At 37.9% G+C, this 24,010-nt stretch overlaps 1 protein-coding gene across 17 annotated transcripts in view; it reads left to right on the top strand.

The window, feature by feature from the left end:
• LOC120529466 (putative POTE ankyrin domain family member M) overlaps positions 1 to 24,010 on the top strand; it is a 232,022-nt gene that overhangs the window by 174,446 nt on the left and 33,566 nt on the right. For 16 of the 17 annotated variants that reach the window (XM_039753296.1, XM_039753292.1, XM_039753282.1 and 13 more), the window contains 2 exons: positions 6,451 to 6,486; positions 23,095 to 23,151. In XM_039753296.1, the coding sequence (XP_039609230.1) occupies positions 6,451 to 6,486; positions 23,095 to 23,151 (93 nt within the window). The remainder of the gene's footprint in view (positions 1 to 6,450; positions 6,487 to 23,094; positions 23,152 to 24,010) is intronic. The other variant, XM_039753281.1, reaches the window with a different exon arrangement.

Genomic DNA, 24,010 nt, shown 5'->3' with positions numbered 1-24,010 from the left:
TGCTCTGATTGGGTAGCTTCTCAGCCATCCGCCAGTAGCGTCCCTTGTATGAAATCAACTAGGCAAACAAACAGAGGAAGCGTGTACCATAAATTAAAAGACCCATTGTCCGCAGAAATCCGTGAACCAGCGAAAAATCTGTGATATATATTTAGATATGCCTACATTTAAAATCCACGATGGAGTGAAGCCGCGAAAGTCGAAGCGCGATATAGCAAGGGATCACTGTATATACAGTTGGGTCCATAAATATTTGGACAGAGACAACTTTTTTCTAATTTTGGTTCTGTACATTACCACAATGCATTTTAAATGAAACAACTGAGATGCAATTGAAGTGCAGACTTTCAGTTTTAATTCAGTGGGTTGAACAAAAAGATTTCATAAACATGTGAGGCAACTAAAGCATTTTTTTAACACAATCCCTTTATTTCAGGGGCTCAAAAGTAATTGGACAAATTAATTAACTGGAAATAAAATGTTTATTTCTAATACTTGGTTGAAAACCCTTTGCTGGCAATGACAGCCTGAAGTCTTGAACTCATGGACATCACCAGATGCTGGGTTTCCTCTTTTTTAATGCTGTTCCAGGACTTTACTGCAGTGGCTTTCAGTTGCTGTTTGTTTGTGGGCCTTTCTGTCTGAAGTTTAGTCTTCAACAAGTGAAATGCATGCTCAATTGGGTTAAGATCAGGTGACTGACTTGGCCATTCAAGAATTTTCCACTTCTTTGCTTTAATAAACTCCTGGGTTGCTTTGGCTATATGTTTTGGATCATTGTCCATCTGTATCATGAAATGCCACCCAATCAATTTGACTGCATTTAGCTGGATTTGAGCAGACAGCATGTCTCTGAACACCTTAGAATTCATTCGGCTGCTTCTGTCCTGTGTCACATCATCAATAAACACTAATGTCCCAGTGCCACTGGCAGCCATGCACGCCCAAGCCATCATGCTGCCTCCACCGTGTTTTACAGATGATGTGGTATGCTTTGGATAATGAGCTGTTCCATGCCTTCTCCATACTTTTTTCTTGCCATCATTCTGGTAGAGGTTGATTTTGGTTTCATTTGTCCAAAGAATATTTTTCCAGAACTGTGCTGGCTTTTTTAGATGTTCTTTAACAAAGTCCAATCTAGCCTTTCTATTCTTGAGGCTTATGAGTGGCTTGCACCTTGCAGTACACCCTCTGTATTTACTTTCATGCAGTCTTCTCTTTATGTTAGACTTGGATATCAATACGCCTACCCCCTGGAGAGTGTTGTTCACTTGGTTGGCTGTTGTGAAGGAGTTTCTCTTCACCATGGAAATGATTCTGCGATCATCCACCACTGTTGTCTTCTGTGGACGTCCAGGGGCCTCATGTATAACACCGTGCGTAGAACTCGCACTATAACATGGCGTAAGCACAAAAGCCGAAATGTGCTTACGCACAGAAAAATCCAGATGCAGGAATCTGTGCGTACTCCAACTTCCACGTTCTTCCGTTACATAAATCCCGATCAGCGTGAAAACTAACGCTCGTGTATGCGCATTATGTAACGCCCCAAATCCTCCCAGAATTACGCCTATTTGAATATGCAAATCAATATAAATCGCCCTTAAGCACAGCCTTCTGTGAAAAGACAATGGGAAAAGCACGGGGAAAATATAAGAATTTCAGCGAATACCAAGTGGAGTCAAAGTAAAAACATACTATTTGTTCAAATAAACCGTGGTATAATCAACAAAAGGAAGTTGATCGAGTGGCATAGCGTGTTGGAGAAACTTGAAAGCTCACATTCACAAAATCGCACAGTGCCGGAAATAAAAAAGAAGTCACATATCAAAGTTGCCGTGAAAAGAAGAGTTGTAAGCCCACTGAGATGTGCTGGGATATTCTTTCCCTAGTTAAGATTCTAGCAGCTTCATTCTGCAATAGTTGCAATCGATTTATGTCTTTTTTGGGTAGTCCTGAGAGGAGAGCGTTACAGTAATCTAGTCAACTGAAAACAAAACGTGGATTAATTTCTCAGCATCTTGCATTGGTATAAGGGGTCTAACTTTTGCTTTATTTCTGAAGTGGAAAAATGCTGTCCTATTAAGCTGATTAATGTGTGATTTAAAATTCAGGACAGAGTCAATAGTTACCCCTAAATTCTTTACCTCCGACTTGAATTTTAATCCTTATGCATCAAGTTTATTTCTAATAACCTCATTATATTCATTATTGTCAATCACTAAAATTTGTTTTCTCTTTATTTTGTTTGAGAAAATTACTACTCATCCATTCTGAAACACAAGTAAGACATTGTGTCAGTGAATCAAGAGAGTTGGGGTCATCAGTAGCTATTAATAAATACAGTTGTGTGTCATCAGCATAGTTATAGGTAAGATTATCTGACCTAACGGAAGCATGTAAATCAAAAAGAGCAGCGGCCCCAGGATAGAGCCTTGCGGAACACCATATAGAATATCATGGGTCTTTGAAGTATAATTACCTCAACTTACAAAGAATTTTCTACCTGCCAGGTAGGATTCAAATCAATTTAAGACACTGCCAGAGATGCCCACCCATTGACTAAGGCGATTTCTAAGAATATTGTGATCGATGGTATCAAATGAGGCATTCAGATCTAAGAGGATGAGAACAGATAAGCGGCCTCTGTCTTCATTTACCCGCAAATCATTTACTACTTTAATGAGTGCAGTTTCTGTACTGTGATTTGTTCTGAAACCCGACTAAAACTTATCAAGAATAGCATGATTATTGACGTGGTCATTAAGCTGCATAATGACGGCTTTCCCTAGAATTTTACTTAAGAAAGGCAGGTTAGAAATAGGTCTAAAATTTTCAAAAGCAGAGGAGTCAAGATTATTTTTCTTGAGCAGGGGTTTAACTACAGCATTCTTAAGACAGTCTGGGAAGACCCCCGTATCTAATGACGAGTTTACTATGTCAAGAATACTATCAATTAGCACGCCCAATATTTCTTTAAAAAAACTTGTTGGTATTGGGTCGAGGACGCAGGTGGAGGGACTAAGTTGAGAAATTATTTTATATAAATCAGGTAAATCTATCCTAGTGAAAGAATTTAATTTGTTTAAAATGCAGTGCCAGGGTTTAAGTGGTTCAGTATTGGGGAGATGTACTATACTATTTCTATTATCATTAATTTTTTGATTAAAAAATACGGCAAAAGCCTCACAAGTTTCACTGGAAGTTTTTTGGAGGCATTCCATTGAGTGACCTGGATTTAGCAGACGATCAATCGTAGAGAATAAGACTCTGAAATAACAGCACCTCTCAAGACAGCCTATATAGTTGTATTCTGTTATTCTAACCTTCAATATTTCATAATGGACAGTCAGTTTCGTTTTTCTCCATTTACGCTCAGCTCTCCGGTATGTTCTCTTAAGATCAGACACTCTTTGGGTCTTCCACTTTCGGGTCACACTGATTATTGATATGAAAGTTAAAGTCACCGACTATTAGGAGTGTGTCATAGTTTGTTATTACAATTGACACCAAGTCTGAGAATTCCTCAAAGAAAGACGCATTGTATTTAGCAGGTCTATACACGGATAATACTAGAAAATGAGAAACTCCATGAATATCAATGGGAAGATACTCAAAGGACTAGAATTTGCCAATGCCGACATCTTTACACTTTAACCGGCTCGAGTAAATGTTTGCCTTTTTTACCTTGGCAATCCGCTTGAGCAAAGCTGTAATTTGGAGGCGCAGATTCGATTAAACAACCGCACCATCTGAGCTAAGCCATGTTTCACTTGCAATAAAATCATTTTTCCTATCACTAATAAGATCATTGATGGGAAATGCCTTGTTGGTTAATGCTCTAACATTTAATAAGGCCATATTTAATGTTTTGAAAGAGCAGAACTGAATTGTATGTGCATTATGGGTATTTGAGATAGAAATTATTTTTATTAGTGCCGCTCTGTGCATATTTTTTATTTAATCTATAATCTGTTTTTATAGTTTTAATGCATTGTTCATCTAGAGGTGTAATTGTAATTAAATTATTCATATTTATGCTGCACTGCCTAGATTTTTTACATGCACTGAGGTTAGTTATTATAGTGTTAATGCAGTGCACCTTTGAAGAAGATTTTCTTACCGAATTATCATAAGCATTACGGAAGGAGTTAGAAGTAAAAATAGAAAGTCAAGAGAGACTAACTACCTTAGCGCACACATCGATCCCATAGGATCCTCATAAAGGCTTTCTGTCACATGTAGGTAGTAAACAGACACTGTGACCTCATGTTTAGACTTTTATTACACTGCGTCCCCCCACTTTTTGCAGATACTGCAACACACGCACGTATCTGAGGACATGTTCAGTGGGCGCATCAAATGAACTCTGGGAACACATGGCAGCCATGATGCGTGTACGTACAGTATGCATCCTGAGTGTGAAGTATAAATGAGCCCATACTGTAAATGCTGTGTCAACACCCACCCTTTGTCACCAGCTTCCATTCGCTGGATGAATATATGTGTGCGGCTCATGGTGGGTGACTTTCTGTTTAAAGTCAAAGTTACATGGGTTAAAGACTAATGGCAGGAATATTTATTTAAAAACCAAATATGAAATTCTTATTAATATATTTTGATTAACGCTAGAATTACCAAAGTCTACAAAAAAACTTATAAACCTGGCCCACCTTAAATTCCTTTGCAACCGAAGAAAAAGAAAATATTCGATTTACATGTTACTGTCAATATGTTAAAACTGAAACCCAAATATCAACCCATACAAAGTAAAGGCATTTGCATGCATGTGTGTGTTTCCATCTTTCACAGTGGAAGCGTGGCAGTCTTATAAACATCTTCTGTTTTATTTTTAAATGCAAGCACACTTGTTTTATTACACCTTTTGTGAAAGTTTTTATTTGGTATTTGGACTTCAGTCTTCACATGTTACACACGTCAATATATTGTCATTATTAATATAACATATGAAAAAAAAACTTCTGTATTAGTTATGTGTTTAACAATGCCATCCTACATTTATACAGATCATTGTAGACACCGAACACACATGAAATGTATGATAATGATATATTATCATAATGATATATTATTTTCCTATACAATTCCAGACACCTCACTCCCAGATAAACAGACTTCAGCTGTGAGAATTTTGTGTCTGACTTCAGCTGCCTCGCTAAGGGGCATGCGATAGCAGGCTGCCTGCCTGCAGCTGATTAGCACATTTGCAAAGCAAAGGCACTGTCGGTGTGCAATAAACGGAGTGATAAGCAGGTGCGAGTAAAATGCAGGTGGCCCAATACAAATATTTTCTTAAGTTTCAGGGATTCTAGTGTTAATTGTCTTATTACTATGGTTCTTAGCTGACCATTTATTTTCTGGCTGCACAGTTCTAGATTGAAATCACCATCTTAGTAACCGTTTGAAGTTTACACATTCTCCATTTGTATGCATGGGTGCTTCTCTGTAAACTATGGTTTTCCTAACATATTCAAAGATGTGCACTTCAGGTCATTTGGCAGCTCTCTGCTGGCCCACAGTAAAGGAGTGTGGATATGTGGAGTATACTCATTGTACGTTTTCCTTTTACCCAGTACTTTTTAGAATTGCTCCAGCCCCTGCAGCTAGATTAAGCAGTTTTGAAAATGAGTAGATTGTCCATAAACGTGCAAGAATGAAATCTTTTGCTGTGTTACAATAAGTCTATGCCTTGCAATTCAATTACTTTGCCTCCCTAGTTTGCTTATAATTTTAATTAGAATGTTTTAATGTTTTTGGAAGATCTGAATGACACAGAGAAAGCACCAATCATGTTTTTTAAAACGGTCCCATTATGGGTGAATTTTTCACATGGTCTATGCTTATTTGCATTACCATTTATTTGTTTGGACGATGCTTTTATACAAACCGACTTTTATAACATTTCAGATGTAATTGTTTACCTTTATTTTGTTTTTGAAGTTGAAGCACAGGCAGGTGACTTACACAGTGTCACTAGTGAGATTTGGACCCACAGCCTCATGGTTTGAAGTCCAAAGCCTTAACCAATATGCCACACTGCCTTATGAATATTTCCTGGTGTTCTCTGAAATAGATTACATATTTTGGTCCTATCTGTATACTTTAAACTCTACTTTAAACTGAGCCAAATAGAAAGACAGGCAAAGGCCATTATGGGAATAAGTAATATTTTGCAAAGTGGCATTTCTTCAATGATAATGACACCATTTTAAAATTAAAGTATTTCAGATGTTTGAAATATAAGATGGGTACATTTAACTGTATAAATTTATTGTAATGATGTACTCTGCAACCATTGTAAATATTGAACAATTCAGGTAGATGGTTGGCATTTGCCATCATTTTTAAAACTATGATTGTGATAATCAAGTTCTAACAAGTAAAACTCCATTAAACTCTGATTCATTTATTCTTTCTCTCTTTGCAAAGAATGTTATAATGGAAGACCAGAAGAAACATGTGAAGGTATGTACTGTATACATGTTATGAATGCAGATAATGGCCTTATATACAGTGGTGTGAAAAACTATTTGCCCCCTTCCTGATTTCTTATTCTTTTGCATGTTTGTCACACAAAATGTTTCTGATCATCAAACACATTTAACCATTAGTCAAATATAACACAAGTAAACACAAAATGCAGTTTTTAAATGATGGTTTTTATTATTTAGGGAGAAAAATAAATCCAAACCTACATGGCCCTGTGTGAAAACGTAATTGCCCCCTGAACCTAATAACTGGTTGGGCCACCCTTAGCAGCAATAACTGCAATCAAGCGTTTGCGATAACTTGCAATGAGTCTTTTACAGCGCTCTGGAGGAATTTTGGCCCACTAATCTTTGCTCAATTGTTGTAATTCAGCTTTATTTGAGAGTTTTCTAGCATGAACCGCCTTTTTAAGGTCATGCCATAGCATCTCAATTGGATTCAGGTCAGGACTTTGACTAGGCCACTCCAAAGTCTTCATTTTGTTTTTCTTCAGCCATTCAGAGGTGGATTTGCTGGTGTGTTTTGGGTCATTGTCCTGTTGCAGCACCCAAGATCGCTTCAGCTTGAGTTGACGAACAGATGGCCGGACATTCTCCTTAAGGATTTTTTGGTAGACAGTAGAATTCATGGTTCCATCTATCACAGCAAGCCTTCCAGGTCCTGAAGCAGCAAAACAACCCCAGACCATCACACTACCACCACCATATTTTACTGTTGGTATGATGTTCTTTTCTGAAATGCTGTGTTCCTTTTACGCCAGATGTAACGGGACATTTGCCTTCCAAAAAGTTCAACTTTTGTCTCATCAGTCCACAAGGTATTTTCCCAAAAGTCTTGGCAATCATTGAGATGTTTCTTAGCAAAATTGAGACAAGCCCTAATCTTCTTTTTGCTTAACAGTGGTTTGCGTCTTGGAAATCTGCCATGCAGGCCGTTTTGCCCAGTCTCTTTCTTATGGTGGAGTCGTGAACACTGACCTTAATTGAGGCAAGTGAGGCCTGCAGTTCTTTAGACGCTGTCCTGGGGTCTTTGTGACCTCTCGGATGAGTCGCCTCTGTGCTCTTGGGGTAATTTTGGTCGGCCGCCACTCCTGGGAAGGTTCACCACTGTTCCATGTTTTTGCCATTTGTGGATAATGGCTCTCACTGTGGTTCGCTGGAGTCCCAAAGCTTTAGAAATGGCTTTATAACCTTTACCAGACTGATAGATCTCAATTACTTCTGTTCTCATTTGTTCTTGAATTTCTTTGGATCTTGGCATGATGTCTAGCTTTTGAGGTGCTTTTGGTCTACTTCTCTGTGTCAGACAGCTCCTATTTAAGTGATTTCTTGATTGAAACAGGTGTGGCAGTAATCGGGCCTGGGGGTGGCTACGGAAATTGAACTCAGGTATGATACACCACAGTTAGGTTATTTTTTAACAAGGGGGCAATTACTTTTTCACACAGGGCCATGTAGGTTTGGATTTTTTTTCTCCGTAAATAATAAAAACCATCATTTAATAACTGCATTTTGTGTTTACTTGTGTTATATTTGACTAATGGTTAAATGTGTTTGATGATCAGAAACATTTTGTGTGACAAACATGCAAAAGAATAAGAAATCAGGAAGGGGGCAAATAGTTTCTCACACCACTGTATTGCTCATGATTGTATTGTTTTCAGGTTTGCAAACTGAAGTAATTAGTAGGTTATTTGTATCTTATTATTTGTATATTAGTCAGTTTTTAGGTTTGTTTGTTCTGAAGGTTACCTTTTATTTCTATCAACTTGAACATGCATAAATGCAATCTTTATTTCCATTAACTGTTTGCCAACTAGCCTAATGTGGCATATTTACATAGTTCGTGTTGACCTTAGGCAGAAGTTTTAACCTGTCTAAATGATATAGTAAATTATCTAATATTTAGTGAAACTGATATGACCATCAATTATATTTAGACATTCATGTACTGCAAAAATCTTTGTTCACAGCCTTTAAGCATTGAAAGCACTGTAACCAAACAATGTTATGTGAGTCACAAAGCATTGTTTTATTTTTGCCATTCCTTTCTTTAATTTTAGTTTTTATTTTATCTTAAGTGTGTGAAAGATGTTTTGGAACATGTACTACTTGTGTGTTATGGTATTCTCCTTTTCAGTTCTAGTCTCCATAGTCCTTTGCTTGTCAAGACTATTTTCCTTATATATTGCACTAATGTATCTGAAATTTCCAATCAACTGAGGTACTGAAAGTACTGCTGATGTAAGGTTTATTTGAGTTGGAACATATTTTTTTTTCTATAGAGAAATAAGCCAGGTGATTATGTTGTTTTCCCACAAATCACAAAAACCTAATTATGGAAACAGCAAAAGTAATCTATGTAATTTATTGCAAAATGTGATCTTTGGTAACATTTTTGAGTATAAATAATAGGCAAACAATAAAAATGTGCCCTTACAGTTTTCTCAATTTGTATTTCATATATTTTGGCCATTATTTAGACAACATATATTTTACATTAAGCTGATAGAATGTGTACATCTATGCACTTAACTAGAAAGCCAAATCTGAGGGTAAATTAAAAAGTAAAGGCAATTTAAAAATTACACAGTAACAGCAACAGATAGAAGCTGATGTAATACAGCACGTTTGCGATAGCTGATAGGTAGTTCAAACATGCATAGTTCAAATGAACAAATAGGCAGAATACAAAGATAATAAACACAAAAGATAGAAATGTGTATGTTAAAGATACTTTCATTTAATTTATTGAAAAATGAACAATGCTAAGTTACATTCATATGCAATAGATATACAGCTGAATTGTCAAGTCTATCATTTCTGTCACTACATGTTATGGTACATTGTAGAGTGCAGAACCAGTTGACTAAGGGCTGACAGATATTTACATACAAAGCTTGAGTCAGATTCAGTAGAAAGTTTTGACTTTTTTGAGAATGCCATGTTTAATGAAGGATTTGAGGCAACACTTGATTTGTAAATACTGGTAAATTAAATTGTTTCAAGGACTAGCATTAAAAGTAATTTTGAAAGTAAAGTTTTACAAGTACATAGTTATATGTATATAGTTACAAATGATTTACTTAAAATATTTAAGTATTTATGTCTATACAGTGCATCCGGAAAGTATTCACACCGCATTACTTTTTCCACATTTTGTTATGTTACAGCCTTATTCCAAAATGGATTAAATTCATTTTTTTCCTCAGAATTCTACACACAACACCCCATAATGAGAATGTGAAAAAATTTTACTTGAGGTTTTTGCAAATTTATTAAAAATAAAAAAATTGAGAAATCACATGTACATACTGTATGTATTCACAACCTTTGCTCAATACTTTGTCGATGCACCTTTGGCAGCAATTACAGCCTCAAGTCTTTTTGAATATGATGCCACAAGCTTGGCACACCTATCCTTGGCCAGTTTCGCCCATTCCTCTTTGCAGCACTTCTCAAGCTCCATCAGGTTGGATGGGAAGCGTCAGTGCACAGCCATTTTAAGATCTCTCCAGAGATGTTCAATCGAATTCAAGTCTGGGCTCTGGCTGGGCCACTCAAGGACATTCACAGAGTTGTCCTGAAGCCACTCCTTTGATATCTTGGCTGTGTGCTTAGGATCTTTGTCCTGCTGAAAGATGAACCGTCACCCCAGTCTGAAGTCAAGAGCGCTCTGGAGCAGGTTTTCATCCAGGATGTCTCTGTACATTTCTGCAGTCATCTTTCCCTTTATTCTGACTAGTCTTCCAGTTCTTGCCACTGAAAAACATCCCCACCCCACCATGCTTCACTGTAAGGATGGTATTGGCCTGGTGATGAGCAGTGCCTGGTTTCCTTCAAATGTGACGCCTGGCATTCACACCAAAGAGTTCAATCTTTGTCTCATCAGACCAGAGAATTTTGTATTTCATGGTCTGAGAGTCTTTCAGGTGCCTTTTGGCAAACTCCAGGCGGGCTGCCATGTGCATTTTACTAAGAAGTGGCTTCCGTCTGGCCACTCTACCATACAGGCCTGATTGGTGGATTGCTGCAGACATGGTTGTTCTTCTGGAAGGTTCTCCTCTCTCCACAGTGGACCTCTGGAGCTCTGACAGAGTGACCATCGGTTTCTTGGTCACCTCCCTGACTAAGGCCCTTCTCCCCCAATCGCTCAGTTTAGATGGACGGCCAGCTCTAGGAAGAGTCCTGGTGGTTTCGAACTTCTTCCACTGTGAGGCCACAGTGCTCATTGGAACCTTCAAAGCAGCAGAAATTTTTCTGTAACCTTCTCCAGATTTGTGCCTTGAGACAATCCTGTCTCGGAGGTCTACAGACAATTCCTTTGACTTCATGCTTGGTTTGTGCTCTGACATGAACTGTCAATTGTGGGACCTTATATAGAGAGGTGTGTGCCTTTCCAAATCATGTCCAATCAACTGAATTTACCACAGGTGGACTCCAATTAAGCTGTAGAAACATCACAAGGATGATCAGGGGAAACAGGATGGACCTGAGCTCAATTTTGAGCTTCATGTCAAAGGCTGTGAATAGTTATGTACATGTGCTTTCTCAATTTTTTTATTTTTAATAAATTTGCAAAAATCTCAAACTTTTTTTATGTTGTCATTATGGGGTGTTGTGTGTAGAATTCTGAGGAAAAAATGAATTTAATCCATTTTGAAATAAGGCTGTAACATAACAAAATGTGGAAAAAGTGATGCGCTGTGAATACTTTCCGGATGCACTGTACGTATATTTAAAAAAAAATATAACTGCAATTCTTGTTTTGAGGGATTGTTTAGGTGCAATGCTGCCGAAAAATGACACTGGCACCTCGTGCCAAACAGTATACAGTGGAACCTCTAGATACGATCACCTCTGTATACGAGAAATTCAAGATAAGAGGAAAGTATGAGCGAAAAATTTGGATCTAAATACGAGCATTGGCTCGTACGGAGCCACGAGCCAGGCTGTGGTTATGCGTGACGCGTTTCCCAATCCGCCTCGACCCGGGGATTCACCCAAGCTGACGCTGCCAGCCCGTCAGCTCACTCAGTGTTCCTTGTTCTCCCGTAGCGTGAGGATCTACGCGTTTGTGTGCTTGTGATTTCATTGTTTCGCTGTAGCAGTTCGCCGTATAAGCGTATCCAAAAATATTGCGGACATGCAGACGGAGAATGGGAGACGATTGCCCTCAAGAGGAGTACTAGGGTGTTGTACCGTGTTAGCCATTATGAATCTAGAGAAAAGCCAAGCAAAATGACACCTTTTATTGGCTAACTAAAAAGATTACAATATGCACGCTTTGATTACATCTTGCCTGAAGAAGGGGCCTGAGTTGTCTCGAAAGCTTGCATATTGTAATCTTTTTAGTTAGCCAATAAAAGGTGTCATTTTGCTTGACTTTTCTCTACCCTCAAGAGAAAGAGAGCGAGCAAGGGAGATAAGGAGAGAGAGAGAGGCGCGTGAGCGAGCAAGCAAGAGAGATAAGGAGAGGGAGATGCGCAGGAGAGAGAAGAACCATCAGCTCAGTTATGATCACATGACGCTCAGCAGACAAAGTGTATCCACACTTATTTATCAGTGTTATTTGTTAGGAAAATTGATTTTTATGTTGATATTTTTGGGGGTGCGGAACGGATTAACTGGATTTCCATTAATATCAATGGGGAAGTTTTGTTCTAGATACAAGAAATTTGCTATACAAGCTCAGTGCTGGAACGAGTTAAACTCATATCTAGAGGTTCCACTGTAACTTTGCAATGGTAATGGATATGTCATCTAAACTTGTTACAATAACTGACAGCTTGGCGCACAAACTCGGTTATGTACTGTAAAATCCAGTTTTTTGGAGAGAAATCCCTAAACCACCAAATTTTTGGTTGATATTGGTGTAAACAAATGCTTTTAATCATATAAACACTTAAAAATTTGAAGTCTTGTACTTGCCACTCTTCAGCCTTTTGCAGCTCCTTTATTAACAATTAAAGAAATAATAGCGGTTTATTTTTGGGTATGTAATTTAGGCGCAATAATGTCAAAAACCTCATGGTGCATAAGGGATTAATATGAAAGAGAGATCTTAAGGTTAGACCATTAAGAGTTTCTCAAATTATTTTATTACTTTTCAATTCAAGATGGTGCCAGTATACCAGTCGGCTTGCCTTCTGTTGTTGTTGTTTCTTTTTGCTGTGCTCATTCTGTCTGTACTGAGCTATACTTGTTTTTCCATATTTATAATATGTTATGACCACCAAACCCTTATGAATACAGTAATTCCTCGCTATATTGCGCTTCGACTTTCACGGCTTCACTCTATCGTGGATTTTATATGTAAGCATAACTAAATATATAATGTGGATTTTTTGCTGCTTCGCGGGTACTGCGGACAATGTGTCTTTTTAATTTCTGTACATGCTTCCTCCGTTGGTTTGCCCAGTTGATTTCATACAAGGGAGGCTTTTTGCGGATGACTGAGAAGCTAACCAATCAGAGCACGCAGTTAAGTTCTCCTGACTGACAAGCTAACCAATCGGAGCACGCAGTTAAGTTCCTGTGTGCTGAATGCAGTGTTAACCAGAAAGTCTCGTCTCGCTCATTCAGCATCAACATGTTTCGCTGTGTAAAGAGTAAACTTTTGTGCTCTTTTGTGTTAATATTTGTGCATAGTCAAGCCCTTCATTATGGCTCCAAAACGATCTGCTCCTGCTTCAAGGGCCGTGCCCAAGCGCCAACGGAAGATGTTAACGATTGCCGAAAAGGTAAACGTTTTGCATTTGTTGAAGGAAGGGAAAAGCTACACTGCTGTAGGACGCCATTACAGCATCAATGAGGCTACGATTCTTTTTATTTAAAAAGTAGGAAAGGAATATAAGATCTACGGCCGCAGTGTCCTTTTAACCAGGGTGCAAAACGAGTTGTAAGTGGATGTAATAAGGCAGTAGTCTGGATGGAATCTGCTTTAGGGATTTGGATTGAAGACTGCCAGAAGAAGAACAACAGCAGTGCTACACAATCGCCTGAAGTGGCTCCTTTAGAAGAGCTGTAACGCTCTCCTTTGTTGCGCAGTAAAATTAAACTCATTGTTATCGGACAAGTCATCGTGTCATTGTTGGTGAGTAACCATAATTAATTTTCTGTTTACAGTACTTAGTACATGTACGTTCATTTAGTGTCACTGTACACACATTTACTGTATACTATTTTTCTTGCATTGTACGTATTTATTGCTGGTGGCCTGTCTATCGCAATGGCTGTAACATATGTGATATCGGAGACACTCGATATCTTTAAAATAATTTTTAGGTTTTACTGTATATAAACAGTGTGTTTATATGCATAAATTCAATGAATCTTACCTAATATCTAAGAGAATACAAAGGGATTATGCTGTATAACTCTGCGGGGAATATTTATAAACCGTGTGGGAGAGTTTATAAGGGCTTAAAATATATAAAAATAACCATACAAACATATGGCTTCTACTTCGCAGATTTTCACCTATTGCGGGGGGAGTCTGGAACGCAACACCCGCGATCGAGGAGGGATTACTGTATACGCTCTGTTGTTAATGGATCATGTGGTGGGGTTAAGGCCAGTGATTACTCTCATCGTTCTCCTCTTTGTTGCCCTATTCATCTCATGATCTTGTTGTTAGGTGTATGCCGCTCGTCTTGCATTCAGCAGCTCCGGAGAAAGTGCCATAAGAAGTGACGGGGTAAAGGGAGTGGTATTTTGGTGAGGATTAAGCTGAAACTGGCATTGTTTCATCAATCAATTCATGCATGTATTTAGGAAGACTGTAACAAGCAGTTTCATTTTGTTATCCGCCGGTCTCTAAAACTTAAAATAGGAGTTTTTTTCAATAAATATCAAGCATTGAACAATGTGAATTTAACAACTGAGCAATCACTCTCTAACTGTTGTGGAAATCCCAGTAGGCGAAGATTATCCTAATTTACTCCACCACTATGAAGCTGTAGGAATCCAGGGAGACATCAGTGAGATTCAACTGTCTGATCCATGGGCACCGGTAGAAGACATGTATATATTCACATTGTTCAATGCTTGATATTTATTGAAAAAAACTCCTATTTTAAGTTAAACTTTTGTCTCTCATGAATTAGACTTATTTCTGACAGAGACTTGGCTGAGCAAGAGTGACCTAAGCCTTTTTTTCTGAACTTTCTCTGCTGGACTGTAGGTTTTTTTAGCACTGCCAGGTTTACAGGCCATGGTGGAGGTCTGGCTGTAGTTTTACGAATCACTTTAAATGTTGTTTAATACCTACTGAGAACTTTTCTAGCTTTGAGGTTCGAGGTTCAACTGATTTAAGGTGGAACTGCCTCATCCAGGTCCCTGTCTTGGTGTATTAACCTCCCCACTTGTGTAAGGATTTCATCCAAGAATTCTCTGATTTTTTTTTGTGGCATTGATCATGAAATTATATGATAGTGTTTTAGTTCTTGGAGGCTTTAATATTAGTGTTTGTTGATCTTCCAAACATCTGCTGAAGGAGTCTTTTTTGAGTATGTTCAGTTTGTTACAGGTCCCACTCATAATCAAGGTCATACTTTGGCCCTTGTATTTTCATCAGGATTCTCTGTTTGTAAAATTGAGTGAGTGATGGAGATCTTTCACATCACAGCTTTATTATGTTTGATGCCAATTTGCAGTATCTGCTTCAGTGACTTAATCCTTCTAGTTATTGGTTACACAGCTTTAATTCCACATCTGTTAGCCTTTTTTATAATTCTTACTATTCTATTTCTTTATTATCTAGGGGTGACGCATTCTCTTTGGAGCTCAGCATTGATAAGCTTGTGAATAAATTCACATCTACTTGTTTTGATATTTTGAATGTTGTAGCTCCACTTAAAGGAAACATAAGCCCAGAAGACAGCTGTGTGTTAGTGACACTATGCATTCTCTAAGAAGGATATGTAGGAAACCTGAGAGAAAGTGAAAGAAGGATCACCTCCAGGTCTCCTATGAGATCTTCAGAGACTCCTTTGTTAATTATCAAAAGGCTGTGAAGGCTGCAAGAACAATATTTTTTTTCAAATGTTATTGTGAGCAGCTCTAACATTCCTTTATTATAATTCAGTGCTTAAACTATATTGGGATTCTGTAAATACTGGGTCATCACTCTCTTGTGATGATGTTTTGCAATACTATATCAGTAAAATTACTAATATCAGAGCTAACATTGTACCCGTAGCTCAGGATCCGTTGGTGGGCATCATTCATTCTGCTATTGTTCATCAGTTTCAGCCAGCCTCTTTTTTTGGACCTGACTAAAGTCGTGAGTTGTATGAAGCAGTCTTTTTGTCCTCTTGATTGTATGCCTGCTCGATTCTTTAAAGGAGTGTTTAATGTAATCGGTACTAATGTGCTGTCAACTGTTAATAGCTCATTGCAGATGGTGACTGTTCCTACTTGTTTTAATAATGCAGTGATTCAACCTCTGTTTAAAAAAAGGCAAACCTTAACCCCTTGGTAGCTTCTGACCCATTTCCAAGTTACCATTTCTCACCAAAGTTTTGGAGAAAGTTGTTGGTACCCAGCTACAGGCTTGTTTGGATCACAACAATATTTTTTGATAAATTTCAATCGGGATGTAGAACATTTCACAGCACAGAATCGGCACTGCTAAGAGTGACAAATGATCTGCTGCTGGCAATTAATTCATACACACTGAGTATCACAGATGAGTAGTAACGAGTTACATTTACTCCATTACATTTACTTGAGTAACTTTTTAAAAAAATTGTACTTCTAAGAGTAGTTTTACTGCACCATACTTTTTTACTTTTACATTTGTGAAAAACATTTGTGTACATTTGTAAAGAAGAAACGCTACTCTTACTCCGCTACATTGGGCAACACTCGAATCGTTACTTTTTTTTCCATTGGATAAAGTCTAACAGACAGTTTTCAATCTGCTCTGTGTAGCATATGCTGTCAAGTTTAGCACACGACTTCCATTGCGTGTCCAACTCTGACGCGAGGTTTTGGATGTTCCCCAAATCAAGGCGCTGTAGGTCTGAGGACAGATGTTGCATTTTTCGTTTGAAAGCATTAACTGAGCTAATCATATTGACCATGGTTTTCTCTTTTCCTTGCAGCTGTAAATTAAGCTCATTCAACATGTTGGTCAGATAGGAAAAAAAATGGCAAGTTTAGCGGCCATTGATCGTTATTAAGTTGCTTGTATTCTGCATGTTTAATGACAAGGAGAAGCTCCTTTTTCTCCGGCCAGGAGAAATCTCAGCAGGAATTTCTCCCTAGCCATCTGCCTCAATGAAGGCATCTTTTATCATCTCTCCATCTTGGAAGGACTTCTTATGCTTAATGATCGAGCGACTCACCCGGAACGATGCTTCGGTTTGTCTGCCTTTGCTTTTGAATTGAGCCAAATGAAAAATGACGGCTGTCCGATTTACTGGAATTTTAGTTCCCTCTCCTTTCTCAGATCGCTTTTCGGAAGGAAGTCAGTTTTGTAGGTTTTATGAAGTTCAGAAGTGCCTTTCCATATTTTCCATTTTGATATGATCAAGATTCATATCAAGATTCATATATGATAGATTGACAGATCAGACAAAAACACTTCGATTGTGACATTATGAGAGAAAAAAAAATCCAATTCCACATCCAGCCCATAACCAACAAATTTTTTTTTTAAATCTCTTCTTTAGTCGATATAAATTGGAAAGCTAACTAGATCACTTAGATAGCCGGAGTTTTGCAGTAGCTCGCATGTTTCATCGTGCGTACGTGATGACCAGTGTGTTAGAAGAAAAGAGATCACAGACTGGCCGCGCTGTATGTCAATCAAGTGGCAAATGTCACAGGGAGGGTATATGATAGACATTTTAATAAAAAAAAATAAAAATTTTATGCAACGCGATCTACTGCTCAATCGCGATCGACGTATTGGGCACCCCTGGCTTAGATGATATAAAACACTGGATGGCATTTGGCTTCCTGTAGTTAAATGAGTCAAAAACTGAAGTCATTCTATTTAGTCAACCTACTGTTACCTAAAACATTGTTAAAACACTGGATCCACTTGTCTGGTACTTAAAGCCATGTGCTAAAAATCTCAGCAATCTTGAATTCAGGTTTTAAATTTAACAAAAATATAAATGCAGTGGTCAAGGGTAGTTTTTTCTATCACATGGCAATCAATAAAGTCAAACAGTTTTTGTCAATTAATGACATACAAAAGCTCATTCATGGTTTCGTTATGCCTCGTTTGGATTATTGTAATGCACTATATTTTGGGGTATCCCGTACGTGGTCCAAGTGCGAAATTTCTTATAGTTTTTCAGACCTGTTTGTATGTCTGCCCGCTTTTCACGATAGAACTTCTTATCGGATTTAGATAGGGTTTTTTTCCATAATTTGCTTGAACATTCTGTTGATTTTGCGACTTTCTCATCGTGCCAAGAATCATAGTTCGCTTTCAGGAGTGATCTATTTGTGCTAATCTGAAACAGGTTGCGGGCTGAGGGGAGGGGGAAGAGTGACATCAGGAGTAGAGAGCTGGTGGGGGCTGTCCTCGCTATCCTGTTTCGCTAATACGCAGGATGGCTAGTTTTATATAAGCTATTTATGTTTGTGTGTTGATATATGTGTGTTCATGTATGTATAATGATTTCCATCCATCCATTATCCTAACTACAAGGTCACGGGGGTCTGCTGGAGCCAATCCCAGCCAACACAGGGTGCAAGGCAGGGAACAAATCCCGGGCAGGGCGCCAGCCCACCGCAGGACACACTCACACACCAAGCACACACTAAGGACAATTTTGAATCGCCAATGCACCTAACCTGCATGTCTTTGGACTGTGGGAGGAAACCGGAGCACCCATTGGAAACCCACACAGACATGGGGAGAACATGCAAACTCCACACAGGGAGGACCCAGGAAGTGAACCCGGGTCTCCTGACTGCAAGGCCCACCGTGCCACCTGTATAATGATTTCTTTTTGTTTTTCTTTTTAATAATTGTTTATTTCATACGGTTACCTTTAATCCTATGTAAAGCACTTTGGTCTATGTGTAGTTGTTTTAAATGTGCTATATAAAAAAACCAATACTTAGAAGGCACAGATACTGAAGTCTGGACGCAGCTGCCTCATCTTTTTATAGATCATGTGCAGCTAGCATGTCCTTTTTTGTCTCCTCTACAATTTGTTCTTACTTCAAAAAGATAAAGCATCTTGTAAATAGTAATACATACTTTGTTACTATTATTATTTCACAGATTTTCATGTGTTTTCCAACTCCTTCAGGCTCCTAAGGTGTGTTTTGTTTAGCTGCTGCACAGTATGACTGATTTTCGCACACATTTGGCCCACTTCTTCCCCTATATGTCAAGATGGCTATGGCCACTGGTGCTTGAAAATTTGTTTGTACTGCTTTGTACTGACACTTCACTGTTTGAACTTCAGAGTACTGGCATGTAACATATGCATACTGGTGCATACCTGCACACCCAAAAAGCCTATGATGCAAGCGATCAGTATTAAACTGTATACTTGGGGAGGCTGTGCATGTCAGTACCTGATCTGCACTGCTTTGCAATGAGCCCAACATGTTTATTCCAGTAGTAAAGATAAAACTTACAATGAATTTATGTAGAGCAAAGTTTTCATTATGGTCAGCTAATGTACCCCTCAATTTTTTTTTTTTTTTCTTTTTTGTTTTAAATGCATGCAGGGTGTATATCCGGTTGGAGCAGTGACATCACACATTAGAACATTTGTTAAAAAAAATGCTTTGGTGAATTTCTTTGATCAATATTAGTTGTAACTTAAAGACAGAGTCTGCACAAACCTTGCCAAGCATAAGTTTGAGGAAATGTGATTTATCCCAAGAACCTAACAAGAAAGAAGTCCATTTGCCATGACTCAATTACAAGATAATTTCACCTGGATGACTGAGAATCTTCACAGAAATACTTCCAACATGGCAGTTTCAGTCACAGTGACACATCATACAGTTGTATTGCAGTTAATAGTAGTTAATTGCAGTAGTGTTTCTTACTTCTGCTGAATAATTTATTGGATGAAAGTACTTGGTGGTAGTGTGTTAGAGAGAGAGGATGTGCAGCATTGTCCATAATGTCACTCAGTTTTGTTTTTGTTGTCTCCTTTGCTACAACCTTCAGGTAGTCTAGAGTCCCTTAACTAAGCCTACTCTTCTGTTTTTTATTTTATTTGTACTTAAAAGCAACTATCAGTCCATATAATCGAATCAAACTTAACAAAACCAAAATTTAATCCCCACCTAAAAGAAAGAGAGGAGAGCCAGCCAACAAAGCCAATCTTTGAAGCAACAAAGAAGGAAGTGTGTCTTTTTCCCCGATATAGAAGGTTATTCTAAAATATTATTAATTAGATCTTGTTTAAAAAGAACATTTTGAACAGATACTCTGAATGCAAATTAATTTTTTTTCATGTTCAGATACTATAGGACTTAAGTTACCTACTGACTTGAAGGTGGTGGTTTGGGATTTTTCCAGTTGAGCGAGAGAAGTCCACGTGCTAGTAAAGGCAATTGCGACTCTTCTCCACTTTAAGCCCATCTGGGAGTACACCAAACACAACTGAAATAGGAAAATAAGCTTGGGAAGATGTTCACCTTAACAGTGTTGATTCTACCTGCTAATTAGAGATGGAGTGTGGACCATCTATTCACATCTTATTTAATTTTTACCAAGCAGACAGCAAAATTTTGTTAAAGAGCTTTATATTTACTTGTGATATATTCATCTAGATTTAAAATGATCTGGTAGCGCCTTCAACGCCATCCAACCTCTGCTCCTTAGGGACAAATTAAATGAGATGGGAGTAGATTCACACCTGGTGGCATGGATCATGGGCTGTCTTACAGACAGACCTCAGTATGTGCGTCTTGGGAACTGCAGGTCTAACACTGTGGTCAGCAACACAGGAGCGCCGCAGGGGACTGTACTTTCTCCAGTCCTGTTCAGCCTATATACATCAGACTTCCAATACGATTTGGAGTCCTGCCACGTGCAAAAGTTCGCTGACGACCCTGCTATTGTGGGCTGCATCAGGAGTGGGCAGGAGGAGGAGTACAGGAAGCTAATCAAAGACTTTATTAAATGGTGTGACTCAAACCACTTACACCTGAACACCAGCAAGACCAAGAAAATGGTGGTGGATTTTAGGAGGCCCGGGCCCCTCATGGACCCTGTGATCATCAGAGATGACTGTGTGCAGAGGGTACACACCTATAAATACCTGGGAGTGAAGCTGGATGTCAAATTGGACTGGTCCTGCCAATACTGATGCTCTGTGTAAGAAAGGTTAGAGCCGACTATACTTCCTTAGAAGGTTGGCGTCCTTCAACATCTGCAATAAGATGCTGCAGATGTTCTACTAGACGATTGTGGTGAGTGCCCTCTTCTACATGGTGGTGTGCTGGGGAGGCAGCATAAAGAAAGATGTCTCACGTCTGGACAAACTTGTTAGGAAGGCAGGCTCTATTGTAGGAATAAAGCTGGACAGTTTCACATCTGTAGCAGAGCGAAGGGCACTAAGCAAACTCCTGTCAATCATGGAGAATTCACTGCATCCACTGAACAGTGTCATCTCCAGGCAGAGAAGTAGCTTTAGTGACAGACTGCTGTAACTGTCCTGCTCCACTGACAGACTGAGGAGTTCGTTCCTCCTCCACACTATGCGACTCTTCAATTCCACCCGGGGGAGTAAATGCTAAAATTATACAAAGTTATTGTCTGTTTTTACCTGCATTTTTATTACTCTTGAATTTAATATTGTTTTTTGTATCCGTATACTGCTACTGGATTATGTGAATTTCCCCTTGGGATTAATTATGTATGTCTGTCTGTCTGTCTAGCATTGTGTTGACTAGAAAAAGCATACTTTTATTCAAATTAATTTTGAGTCCATATATCTTTTGAAAATCTCCTAGTGCTTTTGGGACTGCTGGCATGGAATTTTGTGGGTCTGAAATATGCAGTACCATATAATTTTTTTTTCTGTTGAAGTCCTTTTGTGAAAGTCCCCTTTGTCTGATGCATTTTTAAAGTAAACAGCCAATGGCTCAATGTTGATTGCAAAATGCAATGGTGATAGGGGACATCCTTTTCGAGTACTGTGTGCTAGTTTGAACTAGTCTGAAATAATGTTGTTAATATGAACTGAGTCTACTGGACTAGTATAGAGTAATTTGATCCATCCACATAAGTTTAGACTGAACCCAAATTTGTGCAATTTTTAAGGTAGTCCCTTTCTACCATGTCACTAAATCCAAAGATAGTAAGATCCCTGGGTTGTTAGATTTAATTGGTGAATATACTGTATTATATTAAACAAACATTGAAGATTGGAAGATGAGTGTCTGCCTTTAATAAATCTAGTTTGGTCCTGTGATATTACAGAAGGAAGCTCTTTTCTCAATCTTTATATCTAGAACTTTGGAGAGTATCTTAATGTCATTATTCAGGAGTAAGATTGATCTGTACAATTCACATTGTAGTAAGTCCTTATTTTTCTTTAGAAAGACTGAAATTAATGCATGGTGAAAAGTTTGAGGTAGAACTTTGTTGTTTTTAGCTTCTGTAAACATTGCTAATAATACTGGAGTTAACTTATTTTAAAATTTTTCTTACAAAATCCCACTGGGTAGCCATCGCTGCCTGCTGCTTCCCCTCTTTTGAAGTGAGTTCATAGCACCTAGTAATTCTGACAGTGTCAGTGGTTTATCCAGCACTAAGAGTATCTACTGTAGTTGTGGTATCTGTACTGAGAGAAAGAACTCATTAGATTGTGTCTTACCTAATTTTTTTATCTTAATTGATAATTTTAACAAAAGTAGGATCGAAAACAAATCAACCCCTCACCCCTGAGAAAGAGAGCATGACCAGCAGAGTACAACTTAGCTAGTTAAAATAAGTATAGATGAATTAATTAGTGAATCAGAGCCATCAGAGAGTCTCAATTACCTAATATCCATAATGTTCTTTCGCTCTAATAAAGTTTGCCTCTCACTTCTGTTTTTCCCTAACATTTGTCATAACTGAAGTCCCATTTCATAAAAGTTGCTAAGGCCAGATATACTCAAGCACAGAAGGAATTAATTACAAAAATCTTTTTATTTATTTAGGCAAATTGTAACTGTATATGAATATGGTGTGTGGGTGAGAGTGGTCCTTGTGATGGACTAGAGTCTTACCTAGGAACATTTTCAGTCTGTTGCCCAGTCCCAATGGGATAGCCTCTGACTCCCGCAACTTCGAAATGTTATGAGAATTTTCTAGAACCTACCTACTGTACACTGTCGATTGAGGGCTACAAAACTTGCAAAGCCCTCAGAAGCATCTTAATGTTATTTACAAAATGCGTATACTTTCTTCATATCTTTCATACATTTACACTGAGCATGTGAAATTGAGTCCATGTGTATTATCAATCAGTAAATTCTGAGAATCTTTAATTTTCCTGAAAATTGAAATTATGTTCTGTGTAGCCATGTCTAAGTGACTTATTTTAATTGAAATCTGCCAATGATTAATCTGTATCTATTCCTTTTACATTTTTTAAAGGAAGTAGAAATACCAGAGTGCTTTCAAATGCCTCAATACCAGAAGAGGGAAGAGGAGGTATGCATGTATAATTAATTTTAGTTTTCAATTGTACCTCATCATTTTTTTTTAATTTTGCCTTGACCATGGGTTATATACAGTATACTGTAGGTATGCTGGTTACACAAATCAGTGTTAGAATGAGGCGTGCAACTGATCATTCATCATTCTACATTTGATTTGGAAAGCAATGGCATCTTGCATGTTTAAAATAAATACATCCTTATTAAAATGTTGGCTGTAGTGAATGAAATGGAGGCAAATCTTGTCACAATATTTTATTATTTTAAGGTTTTGTAACCAACAATGTTTACATGAAATGAAAACAGATTGCTTATTGGGAAAATAATTTTAAAAACTTAAATAATTTGGCTGCACAAGTATTTTAAATATGCTACAGATATACAAATATATTACGTCATAAATGTAATAAAGATGTATTGTTTTTACTAGTTTTTACTATTCAGTTTATCTTCAGCATTCTATCTAGAAAAATCTAACTTGCCACAATATTAGAATTCCATGTATTTTTCTAGATATGCCTCAGATTGTTTGTCCATTTACATGCCTTATTGTAAGCAGTATTTAGCTTATAATAATAACTAGCAGAATACCCGCGCTTCGCAGCGGAGAAATAGTGTGTTAAAGAAGTCTTGAAAAAGAAAAGGAACAATTTTTAAAATAATTTAACATGATTGTTAATGTAATTGTTTTGTCATTGATATGAGTGTTGTTGTCATATCTACAGTGGTGTGAAAAACTATTTTCCCCCTTCCTGATTTCTTATTCTTTTGCATGATTGTCACACAAAATGTTTCTGATCATCAAACACATTTAACCATTAGTCAAATATAACACAAGTAAACACAAAATGCAG

The sequence above is a fragment of the Polypterus senegalus genome, chromosome 5 (genome assembly GCF_016835505.1).
Source record: "Polypterus senegalus isolate Bchr_013 chromosome 5, ASM1683550v1, whole genome shotgun sequence".
NCBI classification, from domain to species: domain Eukaryota; kingdom Metazoa; phylum Chordata; class Cladistia; order Polypteriformes; family Polypteridae; genus Polypterus; species Polypterus senegalus.
This window is presented reverse-complemented; position numbering and strand designations above follow the sequence as displayed.